At 43.2% G+C, this 19,318-nt stretch overlaps 1 protein-coding gene across 1 annotated transcript in view; it reads left to right on the top strand.

The window, feature by feature from the left end:
- LOC131676195 (uncharacterized) overlaps nucleotides 1-17,466 on the top strand; it is a 59,030-nt gene extending 41,564 nt beyond the window's left edge. Inside the window, 6 exon segments of the mRNA XM_058955317.1 lie at nucleotides 3,296-3,995; nucleotides 4,064-4,243; nucleotides 4,302-5,493; nucleotides 6,762-7,778; nucleotides 8,343-8,618; nucleotides 15,581-17,466. Coding sequence (XP_058811300.1) covers nucleotides 3,296-3,995; nucleotides 4,064-4,243; nucleotides 4,302-5,493; nucleotides 6,762-7,778; nucleotides 8,343-8,618; nucleotides 15,581-15,905 — 3,690 coding nt within the window. The 3' untranslated portion in view covers nucleotides 15,906-17,466.
- Nucleotides 17,467-19,318: the final 1,852 nt, after the last annotated feature.

Below are 19,318 nucleotides of genomic sequence, written 5' to 3' on the forward strand. Positions count from 1 at the left end.
TATCAGCAAAACATGCCAATAATAGGAACCCCCGTATTTAGTTTTATCCTATTATAACACTAGGCCTATTCTAGTGTTTGACGAGTGCTTTTAAAGCGAAATAATCGTAAAAAGGTTCTCCAGCTAAAATAAAGGTATGTATCAGTGCAATATTTAATATATTTGTGCCGGAATAACGAGATATGAGGCGGTAAATGCTGGCTCGAAAGTGTTTATTTTGCTAAGCGCCGTTGCGTCCTGTTTCGGTTCACTACGCGAGTGAGGCGGATCAGCAGATATTTCAATAAGGTGATTTTGTTTTAATTAAAAGTTGGATTTAGTGGATAGTTCTGAATACGTATGTGCACAACAAATAAAGAAAATAACTTGAGCTTTTTTAGCACACCTGTTTTAGCCAAATCGATATTGTCATTATCTCATATGCTTGGTTCGAAACCAAGGGGTACGAAATAGGGTCACAATAGGCTCTACTGCCATAATAGGCACATCACCCTATTTGTTTTTTTTTGCGTTCAGAAAAAGTGAAAAAAATGCCAACTGCATCGGAAAAAATCGAAATCAGCATTTAACCCAATAACCCAATTAGTTTTCCAAAGAAAATGTTCTCTAAGTCGAATTCATTTTCGTTCCAATCGACCCTCGTTACTAGTATGGAGATGTACAAACTGATTACTACAGTCCAAGGGGCCGGCTGAATCCTGGTAATCACCTTCCCGGCGTCGGTGGTAAAACATGATGATGAGTTATGTTCTATCAATGACCATGCGGTAGACTTGGGTGCAACGCCCGACTCCTACTTAGCAGCAGGCAAAAGATTCTTCACATTTCACATTAGCTTTCCGTTCTAAGTTTATAACTGATTCGCTCTGGGATTCCCTATCCGTCTTTCAGTTTCAGCCGAAAATAGCCAACAAAATAATCGATACAGTAAATAATCACCTTCTCTCCCAGTGTTGAAATATAGTCTCCGACCATCCAACAAGGTTAACTAATAAAAACCGACTAAAATCACAATTCTGTTCAAGATTTGCGGGTTGGTGCATGAAATTAGCGGGAACCAATCACAAACGAGCTTCGTTCGGGTGTTTTAAAATCGGTTTTTTGCATCTTTCCACTTATTGGAGATAATGGGCTGAAAAGGACTAGTTTGTTTGCAAAAGAAAATATTCTCCGGGTGGGAGATTTTTGTTCCAATTGGTCCTGGTTACTAGCACGGAGCACGGAGATGAATCCTAATAATCACTTTCTCTCCCGGTGTAGACATAGTCTTCGGACATCAGACAAGATAAGTAGCCTTGTTGCAACCGACTGAAATCACAATTCTTTCTGTTCAAGATTTGTGGCTCGGTGCATGAAAATTACGGGAACCAATCACGAACGAGCTTCGGTCAGATGATTTTGTGTGTGTGTGTATGCTACCTTCCACCTATCGGAAATAAAAATGATGGCCTCTGCTAGTAGCACGTAACGTCACAAACTGCTATGGTTCGAGAAGCTGCTTGAGATTCCTGCCAGAAAGGATTGTACTTTTAATGCAAGATGTTTCTATGTTGGTTTCATGCTAAGAATAACTTCGCAGAAACACGCGTCAAGTCTACTTACGTCCATTACAGTATGTATAGCGTCATTACGACACTTTCTTCACCGAAGCATGCGCCACAAGGCACCACTCACGGGCTCATTCCACGGAAAACCCATTACCTAGCCGAAGAGAAGTGATTAGATGGGAATGCTGTTGAAGTATAATTGACGAATGAATGCCTTCACGCACCTTCGCGGTCACCGTTGGTACTATTATCGACTCGTTTCCCTTTTCAATGGTCATGTGATGTGTTCGCATCAAGAGAGCAATTATTTCTAATTTCAAACTGTTTGGTGACCTTTGAAGGTTACCAAAATTGTATGTATGCGCAATTAAAAACATGAGCGTTATTCAGATATGGAAAAGGAAAAAAACGGCATCCATTGTCAAGGGTATAAGCGGTTTCGTTTTTTTCTTTCCGTAGAAGCCTTTTTTCAATTTCTTGTCTCGGGTAAAAACTGCGCACCGACTATTGTAGCTTTTGAATCAAATGAAAATCAGGCTTCGCTCTAATTTCCTGTGCTCAAAAATGATCGGCAAAATTATAGTTAAATACACTTCTACTAAACTTTTACACTCTAAATTCACTACAGGTTTTATTTATCTATTTAAATGATTCAATGAATTCAACGCAATGCCAACAAAATTATGACAGCGGTCACTGAAAAAAGTTTACATACTTTGTCAGTGCTTGCTACGATTGAACGTGTCTGTCCGCTAAAATCGAATCGACCTTTTGAAAAGAACCAAAATCATAATTGAATCAGTTAGATCAGTTTGAGCCAAAAAGAGAGCGAAGAATTTCACTCAATCGAGAGCTTCTGTTAACGTAATTTTTGAGTGTTCGAGGTATAAACAACGTTGGGTAATTTGTTTTTCAGTGTCAGTCGCTTCCTAAAAATCCATCAACTCAAATTCAACAAACCCGCACTTGCCTGTTAGCAAGAAAAAAACCAGCCTTCCACTTTAAGTTCTCCGTCCGAAAAGTAACTTGCTCGCTGCAATCATCGGAAGAAGGGGGCAAAAAGTCACGCTCTGATAATACCAAGCTACAAAACAGTAAGAAACCCTTCCACCGTCACCACCGTCTCAACAACCGTCCAAATATTGGTATGGGAACCGACCAAACACGGGAACCTTTCCCACCAGGCAAAGAACTCGAATACGTTCTCGATTTCAACGAAAATTCAACACCGAGAGCGCGACGAACCCGAACATTCTTCTGCCACAGTATATAGGGTTCGCTTCGCGTGTCGCTTGTTATTGTTGTCGATGATTTCACTCTCCCTGCTGATGCCGCCGTTTTTTGCAATTACCCCGGCAACTGACCTGTGCTACTGCGATTACGACCGACCGACCGAACGGTGGAACGCGGACACGAACAAATGGTTGCCAGTAGTAGAAAAGTAAAAAAAAAGCGAGCAACAGCGAACACAAATAGAAAGTGAAAGCGGCGAGTTTGGAAGGCATTACTCAGAGGCACTCGGGCGGGCGCATTTCGCGGAAACAAGAAATTGGCCGTTTCACGCGGCTGCTATTATATAGCTTTGGCGATGAGATGATGCCTCCTCTCGCTCTCGTCGTCGTGAGTGAGGTTTGATGTTTTGCGGTCATGACGTAAGCCCGGTCGGTCTATGAGTTATCGCAGTGGAGAGGGGCAAGAATTCCGCGAGCATTGTTGTGGGATCTTGTTTTATATAACTCAAACCGGAGGCTTGTGAAGTTATAAATAATGACAAACATTCTCTGTTTCTTTGTTCTTTTTTTTCAGGTAATGGCAAACCGGCTACCATTGTGGTACGTGTCGGCAATAACCGACCGGATTTGGGTACCAATCCGATCTGTAACCGCTTCACCGGTTCGCTGGAGGAAGGCCAACCCCTGTTTCTGCCGTGTAATCCACCGATGCCGGGTGCATTTGTCTCGGTTCATCTGGAAACGAACCTCCCAAGCCAGCTATCAATTTGTGAGGCGTTCGTGTATACCGATCAGGCTCTACCGATTGAACGGTGTCCAGCCTTCCGGGATATGCCACCCGGGGCTTCGGCTTCCTACAACGGGAAGTGTTACATCTTCTACAACCGCCAGCCGGCATCGCTACGGGATGCTCTTGCCTTCTGCCGTTCCCGGGGTGGAACGTTGATCAACGAGAGCAATCCGGCCCTGCAGGGTTTCATCAGTTGGGAGCTGTGGAGAAGACATCGGAGTGATACCTCGTCGCAGTACTGGATGGGAGCGGTTCGGGATACGAAGGACAGGAACACCTGGAAGTGGATCGGAGGCGATGAGGTGTCGGTGTCGTTCTGGAATCTTCCCGGAGGGGATGAGGACTGTGCCCGGTATGACGGATCCAAGGGGTGGCTGTGGAGTGATACGAATTGTAATACGCAGTTGAATTTTATCTGTCAGCATCGTAAGTATTGGGGGGGGGGGGTCTTGGATGATGTTTCGCGGTTAACGTGGGTTGTTTTTTTTTTGCAGAGCCCAAGACTTGCGGTCGTCCGGAGCAACCTCCAAATTCGACGATGGTAGCCCCGAAGGGCTTCGACGTTGGCGCCTTTGTTGAGTATAGCTGCGACGAAGGTCACCTGCTGGTTGGACCTTCGCAGAGAACTTGCTTGGAAACTGGATTCTATAATGAGTTCCCTCCTGTCTGTAAATGTATGTATTTATTAACCTGGATTCGGGGTTACTCGGTTAATTCAATTTTCATTCGCAGATATTGAATGTGGACTTCCGGCCTCGATACCACATGGAAGCTACGATCTGATCAACGGTTCCGTCGGATATCTTAGCTCAGTTCATTACAAGTGTAACGAGGGCTACGAAATGATCGGTAGGGCACTTCTGACCTGCGATATTGACGAGCGCTGGAATGGACCGCCTCCGCGATGCGAGTTGATTGAATGCGAGCCCCTGCCAACTCTGTTCCCGAATGGCGAGATCATAGCGCCGAACGCTACAGTTTTCGGATCCCGCGCTGAAGTCATTTGTAACCGTGGTTTCATACCGGAAAGTCTTGACACCGAAATTTTCTGTACTTCCACCGGACAGTGGAGTAATTTGTTGCCGAAATGTATCGAAGACCCGGCTAGTAGAATACCGTCTACGACGGCAGCTCCACCAACAACACGTCCTACACCGCCAATTGTGATTATATCAACGACTCCAGTTCCCGCAACCCAGTACACGCAGAAGCGACCGCAATCGCGAAGACCGACTAGACCGACGACTCGTTTCACGACCAGCAGTTCGACGACTCAGACTCCACTGTTTAGCATTGAGATCGACGACGGTAACGATAGCGATGGCTTAGACGGATTCTACGTCGGTACTAACGAGGATTACTCTCTCCCACCTCTAGAAGTCCGTCCGGGTATAGTGCGGGAAGATGGCCCGTCCCGGAAACCGTACCGTCCTGGTCAAAATACGATACCAAAGATCCCAACCGTGCAGCACGTGCCACCGATACGGGTGAAGCCGTCATACTACGAACCGTCCACAACCACAACAACAGCCACTACCACTACCACAACTACCACTACACAAACACCACCACCACAGACACGACCAAGCACGACCAGTACACGGCAACATACTACCACGTCACGTAACCCGCAGGACATTATACTGTCCCAGCACCCGCAAGACAACGAAATCGCCGGATCCGTCAACATCCGGCAAGACCAGTCTCCGAAGGTGAACGTACCGTTCGCCGTAGATAACTCGGACGGCGAGAGTACCGGTGGAGCTTACGGCGGCATCGGAGGCAACTCCAACCTTGGCGCTGGCGATCGGAAGGAAGCCAAGAATGCCCGCCTCAATCTCGGTGCCATTGTGGCGCTCGGAGCGTTCGGTGGCTTCGTCTTCCTAGCTGCCGTCATTACCACCATTGTGATCGTAGTGCGAAGGTGATTTGCTTGTTTATCAACTGTGACAGCCAAAACTTAAAGAACGTAAACTAAAACCAACCACACATTACAACAACACAACCATTCTCTCTAACTCTGTTCACACATCGTGCGGAGCCTTCACCAAACAAAAAAAAATTGTGAAAGAAACTGATTACCAGTGATCACACCAACAGGATAATCCGAAAGAGACCCGTTCCGAAGACACACGCACACATCCACACCCGAGTTTAGATGCTTGCCGTTTTTTTTTCTTCCAAAAACAAAATTCTTTCCTATTCCTACGCTAGCTATCCATTTCCACACCTGTTCTTTCGTGGTTGCAGTTATTAAATCTTGCATGGGTAACCTTTATCACCTACAATCCACCCCGCTGGCCTCACACGCCGTGCCACCCCTGGTACTGTTTGTTTTGTTATGGTATATCTTTAGCTTTAGGATTCTCCCCCAGTTCGACTGTGTTTGTGTGGCAAACAGCAAAACATACGCACACATTCACAACCGCAAACCCGGTTAACCAGTCCTCTGAGCAACAGAGAGTACTAAAAACAACCACCATCCTCACCACGCACACTGACGCATACACTGCTACATCACAACGTTTCTATGTACGCTTATCACCTTTCTTTTAAAATTCTATTTCTATCTGCTTTGCTGAGAAGAACAATTGCAAACAAATCACACAACATTTACCACCATCACCATCACTATTCAAAACAACAACGAAAAGTGACAAGAGAAAAAACCAAACATTAAATTACCCTTTTCCTCCTTTTCCCGTATTTTCTTTTGTGTTCCACAACCACCACCACCACAACCAAAAAAAATCACGCCGAACAACAACCTCAATCATCCGGGTAGAATGAATACATTATATTCAACGGCGAGGGCACACAAGAAGAATACATTCTCCTACTCCTAGAGAGAGAGTGTGCGAGAGCCTGATAAATCCAAAACAGATGAGAAAGATGTCGACTGCAACAACAACAACAAACTAAAAAAAACAAGTGCACGGTCACAAATCACGAGAGATTTCATCACCACCACCACCACTACTATGGCCTGTGCCTACCTTCTATAACCTCTCTAGCTGTCAGCTGTCACTTTTCCACGCTGTTCACTCTCACTATCTCTCTATATAAATCTCGCCTACTACAACTCTGCTCAACATGCAAGAGAAGCGAAAAGTATGTGGTTCTTCCTGCCACGCTCCAAAAACCAAATCAACGGATTTCAATTAATTTCTGTTTTACCGACACCTCCTAACAAAACCTGCCATTCGCCCCAAAAACCCCGCTCTATCCATCCAGCAGTTCACCAAAGGATGATCTAACCGGTCCCGGTAGCATCCCCATGCGCTGCTACCTTCCGCGACCCGGTTCGCTACGACCAGCAGCTCGTCGCTTTTTCTCCAATGCTACACCTGCTACTACTACCACTACTACTGCTACCACCACTACCACCGCTAATGCTACCTCCGGTCGGTACTACTATTGCGACAAACCCAGCCGGGATTTCAATAACAACAACCACAACATCAACAACAGCCACACGGCACCGACCGTCGCAAAATCGTTAGCGGCAGCCAAAGGCCACCGCCCAAAAGCACCTACCCCAGCTGCTACCAACACAACGGATTCTCAGATGCCCTCGCGTTGGTATACTGTATTGGCACTACCGTTTCCAGATCAAACCGTCGGCCGCCGGGATATTCTCGGTACTACAACGGCTTATGGACGTCATCGTCGGAATCAGCAGCTACAATCGCAGCAAAAACAACAACACCGATTAACCGAGAAGCCTTCGCGATTTTTCGGACGACTGTTCCGCACCAACGACAGCAAGGTAGCTCCGCCTCCAGTGTACACCGTAAAACCGGCCAGACCAACAATCTCAAAACCATCGCCTATTATAATCAACCGCCAGCATAAGCCGCCGGCAAGTGCGATGCGGTTGTACACCAGTGTTGACAACCAAATCAGTAGCAATATCCCCAAGCAATCGACACTGTTCCGTCGACCGCCGAACGTGGACGATTACTACTGCAATGAGGACGATCCGCAGGCTTCGTTATGATGGGCGAAACGACTGCTATCAGAAGGCACAGAGCCACCCAGAGATGCACCACTCTCTAGCAGTTCGTTCGGTTCGGATAGTCCGTCAACACTGCAACAACAACACCTGCGCTACTACCAACGCCATTACTATTATTACAAACACTACCTTTATCAAACGACGTGCCATAACCATACCAATACTAACGTACAAATTCGTAACCATACAATGTAAGAACCTACCGCTAGTCCATATTTTATAAACCTTCTATTCTTCAGTACGCGCTGTGCTAACCCACTAACTTTCCGTGCTGTGTCTAACCTCTGTGCTTTTTTCTGTTCTACATAGTAGGCCTTCTACTAAACCCGCACCTACTCATCCACCCGTAGTCGTAGCCATAGTTACCATTACCTTCCCCAAGTAGAAAACAGGTTTCCATCACTGCACAATACCATCTGACCTGTCACTTTCTATCTTCCTACCAACTACATACTTCGTGGAAACTGGGCGGCGCTAGTCGCCCAACCACGCTCCGGAAGAAACTCCGAAGCATCTAGCGTCGGCCCAACTCCACACTATTCTACCCTACCACTAAAAACACCTAAACTCTAGTGTATCAAATCGAACAAAACTTTACCCCGTCAGATGAAATTTTTTTTTATAGAAACAAGTCTTCTAGCGTCCCGCCCTTAGTTGCCGTCAATCAAACCAAAAAAAAAACCTGACCCCTCCAAACAAACACGAACTCGAACCGAACCACCAACCACCACGTCTCTCCGCTCGTACCATTGCAGAAACCAGCAGGGCAACCAGCACTACCGGCACCGGGCCTCGCCGGACTGCAACACGGTGGCCTCGTTCTCCAGCTCCAGCTCGGAGTCACGCAACGGACTGAACCGGTACTACCGGCAGGCCTGGGAAAATCTGCACGAATCCGCCTCCAAGGGACACAACAGCAACAGTTCGCACAGTGCGCTGAAGCGGAAGGAAACGATGGACGCAGCACCACCGCCGAGCCGATCCCGTTCGCGGGAGAATCTCGGCGGGAGCCGCTCGCGGGATCTTGATAGGTGAGTGTGGTGTCTGCGGTGTGGGCGGTGAGGGAGCTGCCACCGCTGTCACCGGGTTTGAGGGAATGTGTGGGGGTTTTGAGTGAGTGAGCGAGTGTGTGTACGTGTACGTAAATAGACATACTCTTCATCTCATTGACGTAGACGTTCTGGACTATTTTCATCTATCTTCTCTTTTCAAATCTGTCTGTTGAGCTGTTTTGTAGTCTTCGGGGTTTCGGTGGCTCTCGGATGTTCTCTCATAGCTTGACGTCGGATGTGTGGAAGTTATACTCGTACATCCGACATCGGTGCGTTAGTCTTCGGAACTGGGACACCAGGTCCGCAGATTTATTTGTAAATTTCTTGTTTTTATTGATACTGCTACTTTTTGGCAGAATGAGGATGCTTTTCAATTTTTTGTATGATTTTTACCATCAGCTAATATTTATAAAAACCAATTCCACAAACGTTTTTGGACTATTTTCCTACCAGTCGCATACCAAGAAATTTAGCTTAGCAAATAAACACGCCCCTTCGCTAACAGATGGTCAAATATTGCAATCCTTAAAATCAATAGATATTCTGGTGACCGTCAAAAGATTATATTAATTCTCAATCCTCGTGTTCTTTGCTGCAGGACCAGGAAATAATAATTCTTCGTTGTATTGTATCTTTACGAAAGAATCGTTGTTGCGATAGGTTCTTCGTTACATTTTTTGACAGCGGTTCAATGAAACTAATTATGGAAAATGTATAAAGCGAACGGAACACATGATACACATAATCCATTTTTAATTTTTTTTACATTTTCACCAGTCGGAAGAAGAATATTGAAAGCCTTTCATTGGTAAATTTTGTTTAAAATTTCTTAGAACGTGAAACGTAAAAATTACTCGAATTTATAAATATAAACGGTACAACTAATTTCAAGCAAAATCGTGTATGACAGACGTGATAGAACATTTCAACTGCCGTGGCTCATAAATTGCCTTAGCGGTCGTCGTTTGTCCGTAAATTAAGGTTTTGGATGCAGTGTGGGTAAACTGAATTTTAATTTTAAAATTGTTTCTGTTTTCGGCATGGTAAATTTCTCATGATGCAAGAAATCTCATTAACATATATAAGTATGAAATTTCTGCACGCCCTATTTCAAAATTTAGAAAAAAGAGCGTACAACTTCGAACGTTTCTGACTTCTGTGCCACGAATGGAATCACTCAATTCTAGTTTAGTCGGTAAATTGTTCATGAATTTTGTATTAAATTTCAAGGTTCAACGAATTTTTAAAAAAAACTTTCGAAACTAATGCGGAAAAGTGTAAATTCTCAGCTCTTCTCGGACAGGGATGTCAATATGAAGCATCGACAGAAAAAAAATGAAGAAAGCTGGTAATTTGAAATATAGTTACGCTGAATATTTGTGTTCACCAACATTTGTAGCTTCCAGAACATCGGCGTCTTCCTCCTGTTTGTTCGAGTCGCCCTCCATCACGCTGAACCAGAAAATTTCTGATTTTACTTTTTTGTCGTGACCCTTTTCAAAATTTCGGAAGACACAGCCGGTGGTAGAGTTTTTGAATGCGAGTAACTTGCATTGTACTGAACGGAGTTACATCCTATTTTCACTAGTAAGTCGGAAAAATGTTCATCAATTTTGTATTAAGATTGGAAGTATGCATGATTTCTATAAATATAAAGCGACGTGGAAAAACGTAATTTTTCTGCCTATTTCAGGTAGAGCCGTCAATATGGGGCCCCTAAGAGACCCAATCGAAGACAGCGGTCCTATAAATATAGGTCCCGCGCGCTCTTTTTCTATCATTCGTTGCTTCGATTTTGAACGAGAAACATGCATTGGTAAGCACACGTTTCCTAGCAGTGTACAAAGTTTATTGGACGCTCTTCACTCTGTTGTGGAGGTTGAACTTTGCACATACGACCGAGTGGGGTACGGTAGGAAAAGTTACCACATTCACAATTTTTTCTGTAATGTCGCAGATTTATTTGACTATTTTTGGTTACAGATTTTTGTTCACAGATCACAAATTTTTGGCAATTTGATGAAAATTTCACAGAATTTCGAACATATTCAGATTTTTAGAAATTTAACAAAGATTTTTACCGATTATTTTTCCGTTTTAGGCATCACATCCGGGTTGGAAAGTAATATATAGGAGTCCCGTGTGTTCTTTTTCTACCATTCGTTTCCTGGATTTTGAACGAGAAACATATGGATTGGATGGGCACGTTTCTTAGCTGTGTCTACAGTTTATCGGGCGCTCTTCATTCTGCTGTGAAAGATTGAACTTTGCACACACGAATCACACTTTATTTGATTGATTTAGAGGTTTAATTGTCAATCTGAAATGTAAAAAAAACATGGTAAAATTATAACCGGTAATTCTAATCTGTCCTATTTCACTGGCGGAAAACCGAGGATCCGCTCCAAAGGAAAAATGCATATTTGCAAAAAGAATGCGAAGAGTGGCAAAATTGACAATTTTCAAACAGATTCAAGATAGTCTGCGTAAGGTGTATGCGTTTTTTAACTCAAAATTAATGGGATGAAATTTAGTCGGCTTTGGGAAATATTTCATAATTTGGACTCCCTCGCTTTCGTTTTTCGTTCGTAGAAGTAGGATGCACCACTTCAGGAATTAGAATATATTGGTTCAAATGGCACGTTCCCCGTATGTAGTGGGGTATTTGTGCACCATTTAAAACTAGGTAATGCAAGTTCTCCGTGCACAACAATCTTGTCAGAAACGCATTCATGAACCACAAATGAGCCTGAACATAGAGAACAGAAGCCTGGAGCATCCAACGATCTTCGAATCCAGCGAATTCCCCTTTCAAAACTAACGCCAATATCAAAGGCTCTTTTCAGATCCACCATAATTCTCGTAAAAAAATTATCATTAGATGTGGATTTACTGGCCGAAGTGTCGTCGCGATATTCCGGGTTATGCCACAGACATTACCTACGCATCTTTTGAAAGAAAAACCTATATTTTAAATTCTTAATTTTTTAAGGAAAATTTCAAATTAAAACGGTGGCTACCCACTGGTAATAGACTCGTTCGCTCACACACTCGAAAGCGGTTGCTCCTAGCAACCGCGGAAGGTATGCTTTTTCACGCGTATTTGAATGCGCGTCGCTGTAGTCGCATGGTTCATCGGTCGGTTGCTCATAGCAACCGCGAAAGATACGCTATGTGGCGATCGTTATTCACTTGGTCCTAATAATTGTGGAATGTCCATCGCTCTCACATCGGTAGCTCGTTCGCTCGGTGGTGGTTTCTCCTAGCAACTAGGTTTCTGCGGATTGCTGACTAGGTACCGCTCGGCTTCTCACTCGATCACCAATCGTGGTACATGCCTCGCCTAATTTTCACCTTATGATGGCTGTCTGTTGCTTCTAAGTGCGCAAACTGATTCGATTTCCTCGCACTGTCCTTTGGGGTTATAGTCGTTCGGTCCCCATTTTGGCAACCACGGAATGCGTGTCGCTTCCCACACGTTCCTGGTTATCGAACCTGGTTGGCCTATAGTTTGAGGGATCATGCCGAATTGCAGACGCCTTGTTAGCAACAAGTTGATTGTGGGTGTAGCTTACACGACACTTTAAGGCGCTCTGAACCATCGGTTTTGCTTTGGACTAAGGGCCGATTTCTTCAGCCTCGCTTAGCTCTTAAGCCAGGTCTAAACGTACTGGTGAACCCGGTTTAAAAGTTAAGCGAGGTTGAAGAAATCGGCCCTAAGTGATTTTTCTGTCTGTATCGTAACACCATTTTAACTGTTTAGCAGACTATATTAAGATTACCGAAAGAATGACCCATTTTCTCCTACCAAGGAATCTGGTCTTTCGAAACCGGATAGTCTCTTTTCATCCATAAAGTTCGGTCAGATATTACAATCTCGGCAATCCCTCGATCAATATCGAGGAAGATTATGTATTCGTAGGGCACGACGTGTACATGTAATACTGCTAGGTTTAACCGTGCTTCCAAGGCAATCGTTGGGGTCGATTTTATCATCTCTGTAATTACCAGACAAGCCACTCTTTGTACCTTTAATAGTTCCGGACAAAATTTTTTACATCCGTAACAAACTCGATAGCGATTCCATTAAGAATAGGCGGTTTTTGTTCGACCTTCCATTTTCTTGCCAAACGGAATTGCGGTGTTTTATTTTAGCGATTTATGTTAAGAGCAGCTTTAGTACGTCCATCCTTGCTCTCATTCCGTGATAACAATGTCGTCTGCGTAACCCGTCACTTCAAATCCCAGAGCATCACTGTAGTCCGTGTACTACCAGGAACCGCAGAAGCGATGACAGCAGTCCTCCTTGAGGGCAGCCTCTAGCGGTTCTAATGATTATAGAAGCGACGCTGTCGCAGTTCTGCAGCACAACATTTCTGTAATGCATTCGACAGTGGACCGCTCTATCCCTCAGCAGATTCAGCAGCACGTTGAATCGATTCGCAGGCAGTATTGTCGAAGGTTCGCTCAAAGTCGACAAAGAGCAATTGTATTGTGCATTCTTTATTTTACAGGGCATTTTCAGGGGTAAATCATCCATTTTGTCGCGAATACCTCTCCCGGATTTCCTCTTACATGTCCTAATAATTTTGCTATAAAGGGTCATACGATCAAAAATTGATCAAACAAGAATGTGTGTAAATCGGTTGAACTTTTTATTAAAAAATCAAATCATGTTTCTTTTTCGAGTTCAATATTCATCGCAGTTTCCTTTTTAGTGAATGCAAAATGCCGGGCCCTTCGTGTGACTCCTTCATTTTTATTCTTTGTTTAGAGCTGAAAATTTTATTAAAAAAATCTATTGATTTTCTACCAAAATGTAAACACGTCCTCGTTTCACACTGTTTTACTTTCTTGATAGTGAATATAGCTTCATTTACTAGTATTTTTGAAAATTATCCCAGCAAATAGGGGTCATGGTAGTTGAATGGAAGGTGTGGTCGTTTTAATTCAATTTTATAAAATAATTTTTATTTGTCTGCGTATAAAAAATGAAAGAAATATACGACTACGACTCTTTAACGTCAGCTAGATTGAAAAAAAAACTCAAAAATAGCATATGGCGTAATAACCCAGTTATGTTGCTTGAGGAAACGTAACAGTCGCTTTTTCAGCCACTTCTGCACATAAATTTCCTGGTTGATGATCCCGGTTGCGATGTAAATGTTGCCCCCCCGAGCCACAGGAACAGATGGCCTGCCACACGAGATATTTTTCTCCTCTTCCAATCGTCGTATAATATTGCTGTCCAGGAAGTGGTACAAAGTCTGCCTAGACGTAAGTTTCGTCATCCTATACCGCGCATCCAAGCCGTCAGCTTCTTTATGTACAGCTTCCGCGATCGTTCTCTGATTGACTTGTATTGCTTATAGTCACGATAGGGAGTCCTGGCTCCTGTTTCAGTTCGATGTACGCTTGTGGACAAGGAACGAATGAGTAGATTTGTCCCCTGAAGATGATGCGAACCCTGCATCGAAACGTCGGAGTAATCATAACATAATTCATTTTAATCCATAAGAGACTGCTTAGCCGAAATTAAGATCTGATGTGGACAGCACTTCCAACTGGCTTGCAGTAAATTGGACTGAAAGGTCGGGGCTCCGCTTGAAACAGCTGGCATTCGGTTGGCTTTCAATTTCCCCCCGATTTAGTCTTTCTGGTTGTCGACAGTCCCCTTGCTTCGATATAATTTTCAAAACTGAAGAGCAAATGTCAAAACCAAACAGTAGGCGAAACGATGACGACGAAAAAAGCGTCAAGTTCAATTTAACCAGTTTTTGATCGTAACACACTTTAGCCGCTGCAAGCATTCAACTTTCAGCCTGATTTCCTCTTTTGTCTCTCTTCGGCCCTTAACGTTGCTGTTCCGCTGATTTTCATGTGTAGTAACCAACACGCGTGATGCTATTGTACTGACCACGTTCAGGTTATCTCTTTTTGGTCATCTTCGATTCGTTGGTCGAGTTTTCGAACATATATTACCATAACATCCTCGCTCGGCAGTCACTGTATCTTCCACCGCACGTTTTTCTTCGGTTACACTGGACAGTCTAACAAGAATCAAACAAAGTATCAGAGAATGCTCAGAATCCTGGCGTCAATAACAGCGGATAATGTATCGATCGCCTCTCGATAGGCGATGGTCGATTTGGAGGCACGGTTCGCCATTCCGGTTGTCTCAAGTTATACTTTCGAACATTGTTTCGTGCAAAAAAGGGATTACTGAGAGCCATTTCAACAATCAATCGAAGTTTTATAGTACTAAGTTTTATGAGTGGCTATAAAACTATCAAAAAACCTTAATTGTTACTAGGGGTCGCTACTCTAGTAGTTGTGGCGATTAAGTGAGGTATCCGTAGTTGGATTTATTACGCAGATTTCTCGTTTGCCTGTGGTACGCCATCGAACTTCGTGAAGCGCTGCAATGTCAATTCAATTCAAGGGTTCAATATGCTTCTGACGTTCCAAGTACCGAGTTTCCAATCAGATTCCGTTAATAAACATTCCTGTAACAATTTTCGTGTTTTTTTTTTTTGGTTGCTTATTTGGGCTGCGACACCTAGCCTTGGGATTGATTATCCGATCTTCACTGAGATTGCTCGATCATCGATTGATCAACGTCAAAATATTGAAAAAGTTTGCATTGGAATTTTGAGAAAGATCATCCATTAAAATCCTGAAGATTATACCTGGCTCCAAACTGACGAACCCATAATCGCACCAATTTGTAACAGTTTTGACTAAAAATAAAGTTTTCAGGTCTGCATTCTCAAAATATCGGATCTAAGATCGTTAGATCAACTCTCAAACTCACTTCATCTTCGACAATACACAAACTTCACCACACCCATACATCCCCCTCACAGACCAATAGACCCACCGGGACCGGCCGACCGCTTCAACCGATCTGTTTTCACCTACTGTAGATTTTTTATCAACAGATCCCGGGAGAACCTCTCATCGAATCGTAGCCGCGACTACCCCCGGGACAGCATGGCCGTCCGGGACGGTTCGGAGATGGTCGTATCGGATGTGTGCGTCAAGGGTGAGAAGAAACGGCACCACCACCATCACCACAAAAGCAGCCACCGGGGGGAAGGTGGCGGTGGAGGAGGACGAGGAGATGGCCGCAATGGTGCCGGCATCGTCGATGGAGATCGAAGCCGCAGCAGCCACCGGGACAGTGGCAGTGACTTTCGGGAGCCTAACATCATGGGTAGTGGAAACGGAAATGGACGACGCGGCGGTGACCACCGACACTATTGACCCCGTCGAATGGTAATCACTATCAGAATAGAGGGACGGAGCAAGTGCCACCGGCTGCTGCTCAGTCCGCCGTGGGAGTGACACTTTCCAGACCTTTCGATATCTCTTTCTCTGGCATCAACTTTTATTTCTTTTTCAAATCCTATCGCTCTCATTGTTGTATGTATTTATTTATCATTTGAAACTTCACTAGATGGTAATACCTGTTGAAAAAAAAGCTCATTTAACCCAAGACATTAAAAAAAAACAACCACGATAGAATAAGAAATTTGATAGTCAATAGGCGAATCCTTTTTCTCAACCTTCTACTACGTATTTAACACATCTTCACGAAATACACTGAACGAAATTTGCGTCTTATTTTGATGGTGAATTACCACGCAGTAACGCACGTGAGACAGCAAGTAGGAAAATTTCTTTCAGAATCGTCCATTTTTTTTCCGGGACCGATCTTGACCGCGTCGAAACCCTTAAAATAACAAATAAACAAGATGGTGTTTAGACACGGTCGACATTGTTCCTCACCAAAATCTATTACTTTTCTAATCAACTCTTTTACTCCTACTCTATCAGAATCACTTCGTTCATAAGTTGTTAATTTATTATCGTTCGTTTTTTCTTTCGGTTTCCTTATTAAAGATACGACGCTATTGTTATTGATTTTTATTTGTTTCGTTGTTACTAACCGTAAGGTTTCGCTTCTCTCAAAGAGTGTTGTGTAGAAAAAAGAATTCCTCTCCCTGCTCAATCCTCGTCCACATCTTACTCTACGAGATATGGCGAAGTTGAGGTAAAATAAAAAAATAAAACACTAGCCTTAAGAAAGACAAAGATTAGGGAATGAAACTAAAACAAAATAAACGAAATCGTAGTTGCAATATACAGTTCTAGTGGACAACAATTAGGGAAACATAAAACGAATCAATTTTTAAGCTAGTTACAATTAGAAACGGATAAAAAAACAGAAACGCACGGATAGGAAAAGTGCCATCCGAAAGGCAACATCCATTTCGCTCGATTTCTATTGTTTTGTTTCCGTACCCGCACTGCTACTGACGACAACGGAGCGGTAGAAAATCGAACAGTGTGAGGGTAATTTTGCATTTCATTTCGACGTTTTGTTAAGCAGCATGTAATTGAATTTGTAATGAAAGAAAGAAAAAGCTTCGTCCCCTTACTTGAGAAAGAAGAGGGACGCTGCTAGAGGCGCGCGCTCAAGTACGTTGTTAACTTTTGAACATAACCTTAAAAGTATATAGACGAACCCAATGGACACAATCAAATCTATTATGTTAATCGTTAATGCAACTAACACTAACAACACGGATGATGATAGTGACGGTTTTGTTAGTAGGTAATTTAGCGTTATAAATAGTACGGCAGCAACTAAAAGTTACTAAAGATAAAAGTGGGAACACTGCGATCGACAGTGGGACCAATGTTTTGGCACTGCCTTTTTTTGGAGTTTTAGACTCTGGATATCCAAACAACAGGAAATGTAGGTAGGTTGCAGTTTGTTCTTTCGATCGAGAGGAACATGATGATGATTATCAATGAAAATGTAAATAGTAATCGTATTTAATAAAAATTAAATAAATAAATTGAAAGTGTCTAAAGAGTAGCTTTTCTATTGCATTCCGAAAGTAACCGGCTATTTGATTTTTTAAATTCAAGTCGATAGTTGAACGTCCATAAACAACAGATGCTACCGAAGCGAATGCAATAAGTGCACGAACAATTTTTAGCGAAAAACGCACAACGGACGATACAAAGAATTCGCGTACGAAGAAGCCAAGAACCGTCTGCACGTGTTAAAATATACACTGCAGCTGTTGACTTTAAGTCTACCCGCGGTCGCCTATCTGTATGAGAGGCAGAATATTTTTCGCAGGTAAAAATGGATCTTTGTGCTACGGAAGTCCACTTTATGCAGTTCCACCACGTAGGGAACGTTATGCTGACAAGCTAAGAGACTAGCTGATTTAAATTGAGGATCGCTAATTAATCGAACTTCAAAATGACATTATACTCGGTCGATTCGTCAAGGAATTTGTGATATAGACTGTTCGGGTGTTCGGACTACAAAATAGGGTTCTTGCAGCAGGGCCGATTTTAGCAACAGCTCAAACCTGAAAAATGGTGTGTAATTATATAAATACACCGAATTCAAATTACATAACAATCTTACATTTAGTTTTCTTTCAGCGCGAACAATCCTCTCCATATCCGAACAAATCCACGATTCCTGTAACTTTGACGTTTTAGCACCTCACGACTAGGATTTCCGCTGCATTGACATCTGTCACATCGGCAAACTTCACGTCGATTGGTGTTCAGGGTTGATCCTGGCGATCGAATGTCAATTTGGCAAGTGACACAGTGCTGCCAGAATATAGACATCTTAAATAAACTCAACCAAAATCAGGCAACAAATTTTGCGATAAACAGACTCCAGTGTGAAAACCACATAAGCTACCGTATCGTTCGACTGTAGTATCTAGATTTGGCCTTTACCCGAGAAAAGAGGCCATTTTCGCCGGTGGAACTATCCTTGCCACAAAATACTGATTTTTAAGCCCCAATATACTCCGTTTTATTCCTCCTTGTAATCATCGTTTTTGTTGAGGTCTGCAATATCCTCCAAAACGGTCTTCTAAATATTATCGCTGCTGGAGGACTTCCATCCAGATCAACAAATATTTGCAGTAGCGTGTAAAGTACAATTTTGCTCCCGTACAAACATTTCGGATGTTTCGCTTCACTGTGTCTACGAATCGTTTTACTTTTGTCAAAAATAGTATATTCACTCAAACTTCCTATTTACTAAATGCGAATAGCCGGACCATTCATTTGACTCATTCCATCAAGTTTTGCACAGCCTCCTTGATCATTTTTTTTTTCGCTGCAGAACGCCAGTTTTCCTTGAGCTGCATCCCGCTAACAACTGTCTTTCGCGTCTTTTTGTGGTTTCGCTTGACGATTGCCCAATATTTTTCTATTGGGCTTAACTCAGGCATGTAGGGAGGGTTCGTGTCCTTGGGCACTACCTGTACTTTGTTGGCGGCATACCACTCCATGGCTTTTTTCCCGTAATGGCAAGATGCCAAATCTGGCCATAACCGAACAGAACAATTGGGTTGCTTGATGGAAAGCAGACGTTTTTTTTCAGGAACTCCTGCACGTAATTTTTTTGGTGGTTGGTTCCGGTTGCGAATTAAATGTTCTTCAAGCCACAGGAACAGATGGCCTGCCACACGAGATATTTATTGTCAAAGTCCAGTTTGATATGTTAGAAAATCTTTGCCACTTTTCTCTTCCAGCCGACTTATAATATTTCTGCCTAGTAAGCTGCTTAAAGTCTGCATTGACGTAGGTTTCGTCACCCTGTACGATGCAATCAAATTCGTTTAGCG

This window comes from Topomyia yanbarensis, chromosome 1 (assembly GCF_030247195.1).
Source record: "Topomyia yanbarensis strain Yona2022 chromosome 1, ASM3024719v1, whole genome shotgun sequence".
NCBI lineage: Eukaryota > Metazoa > Arthropoda > Insecta > Diptera > Culicidae > Topomyia > Topomyia yanbarensis.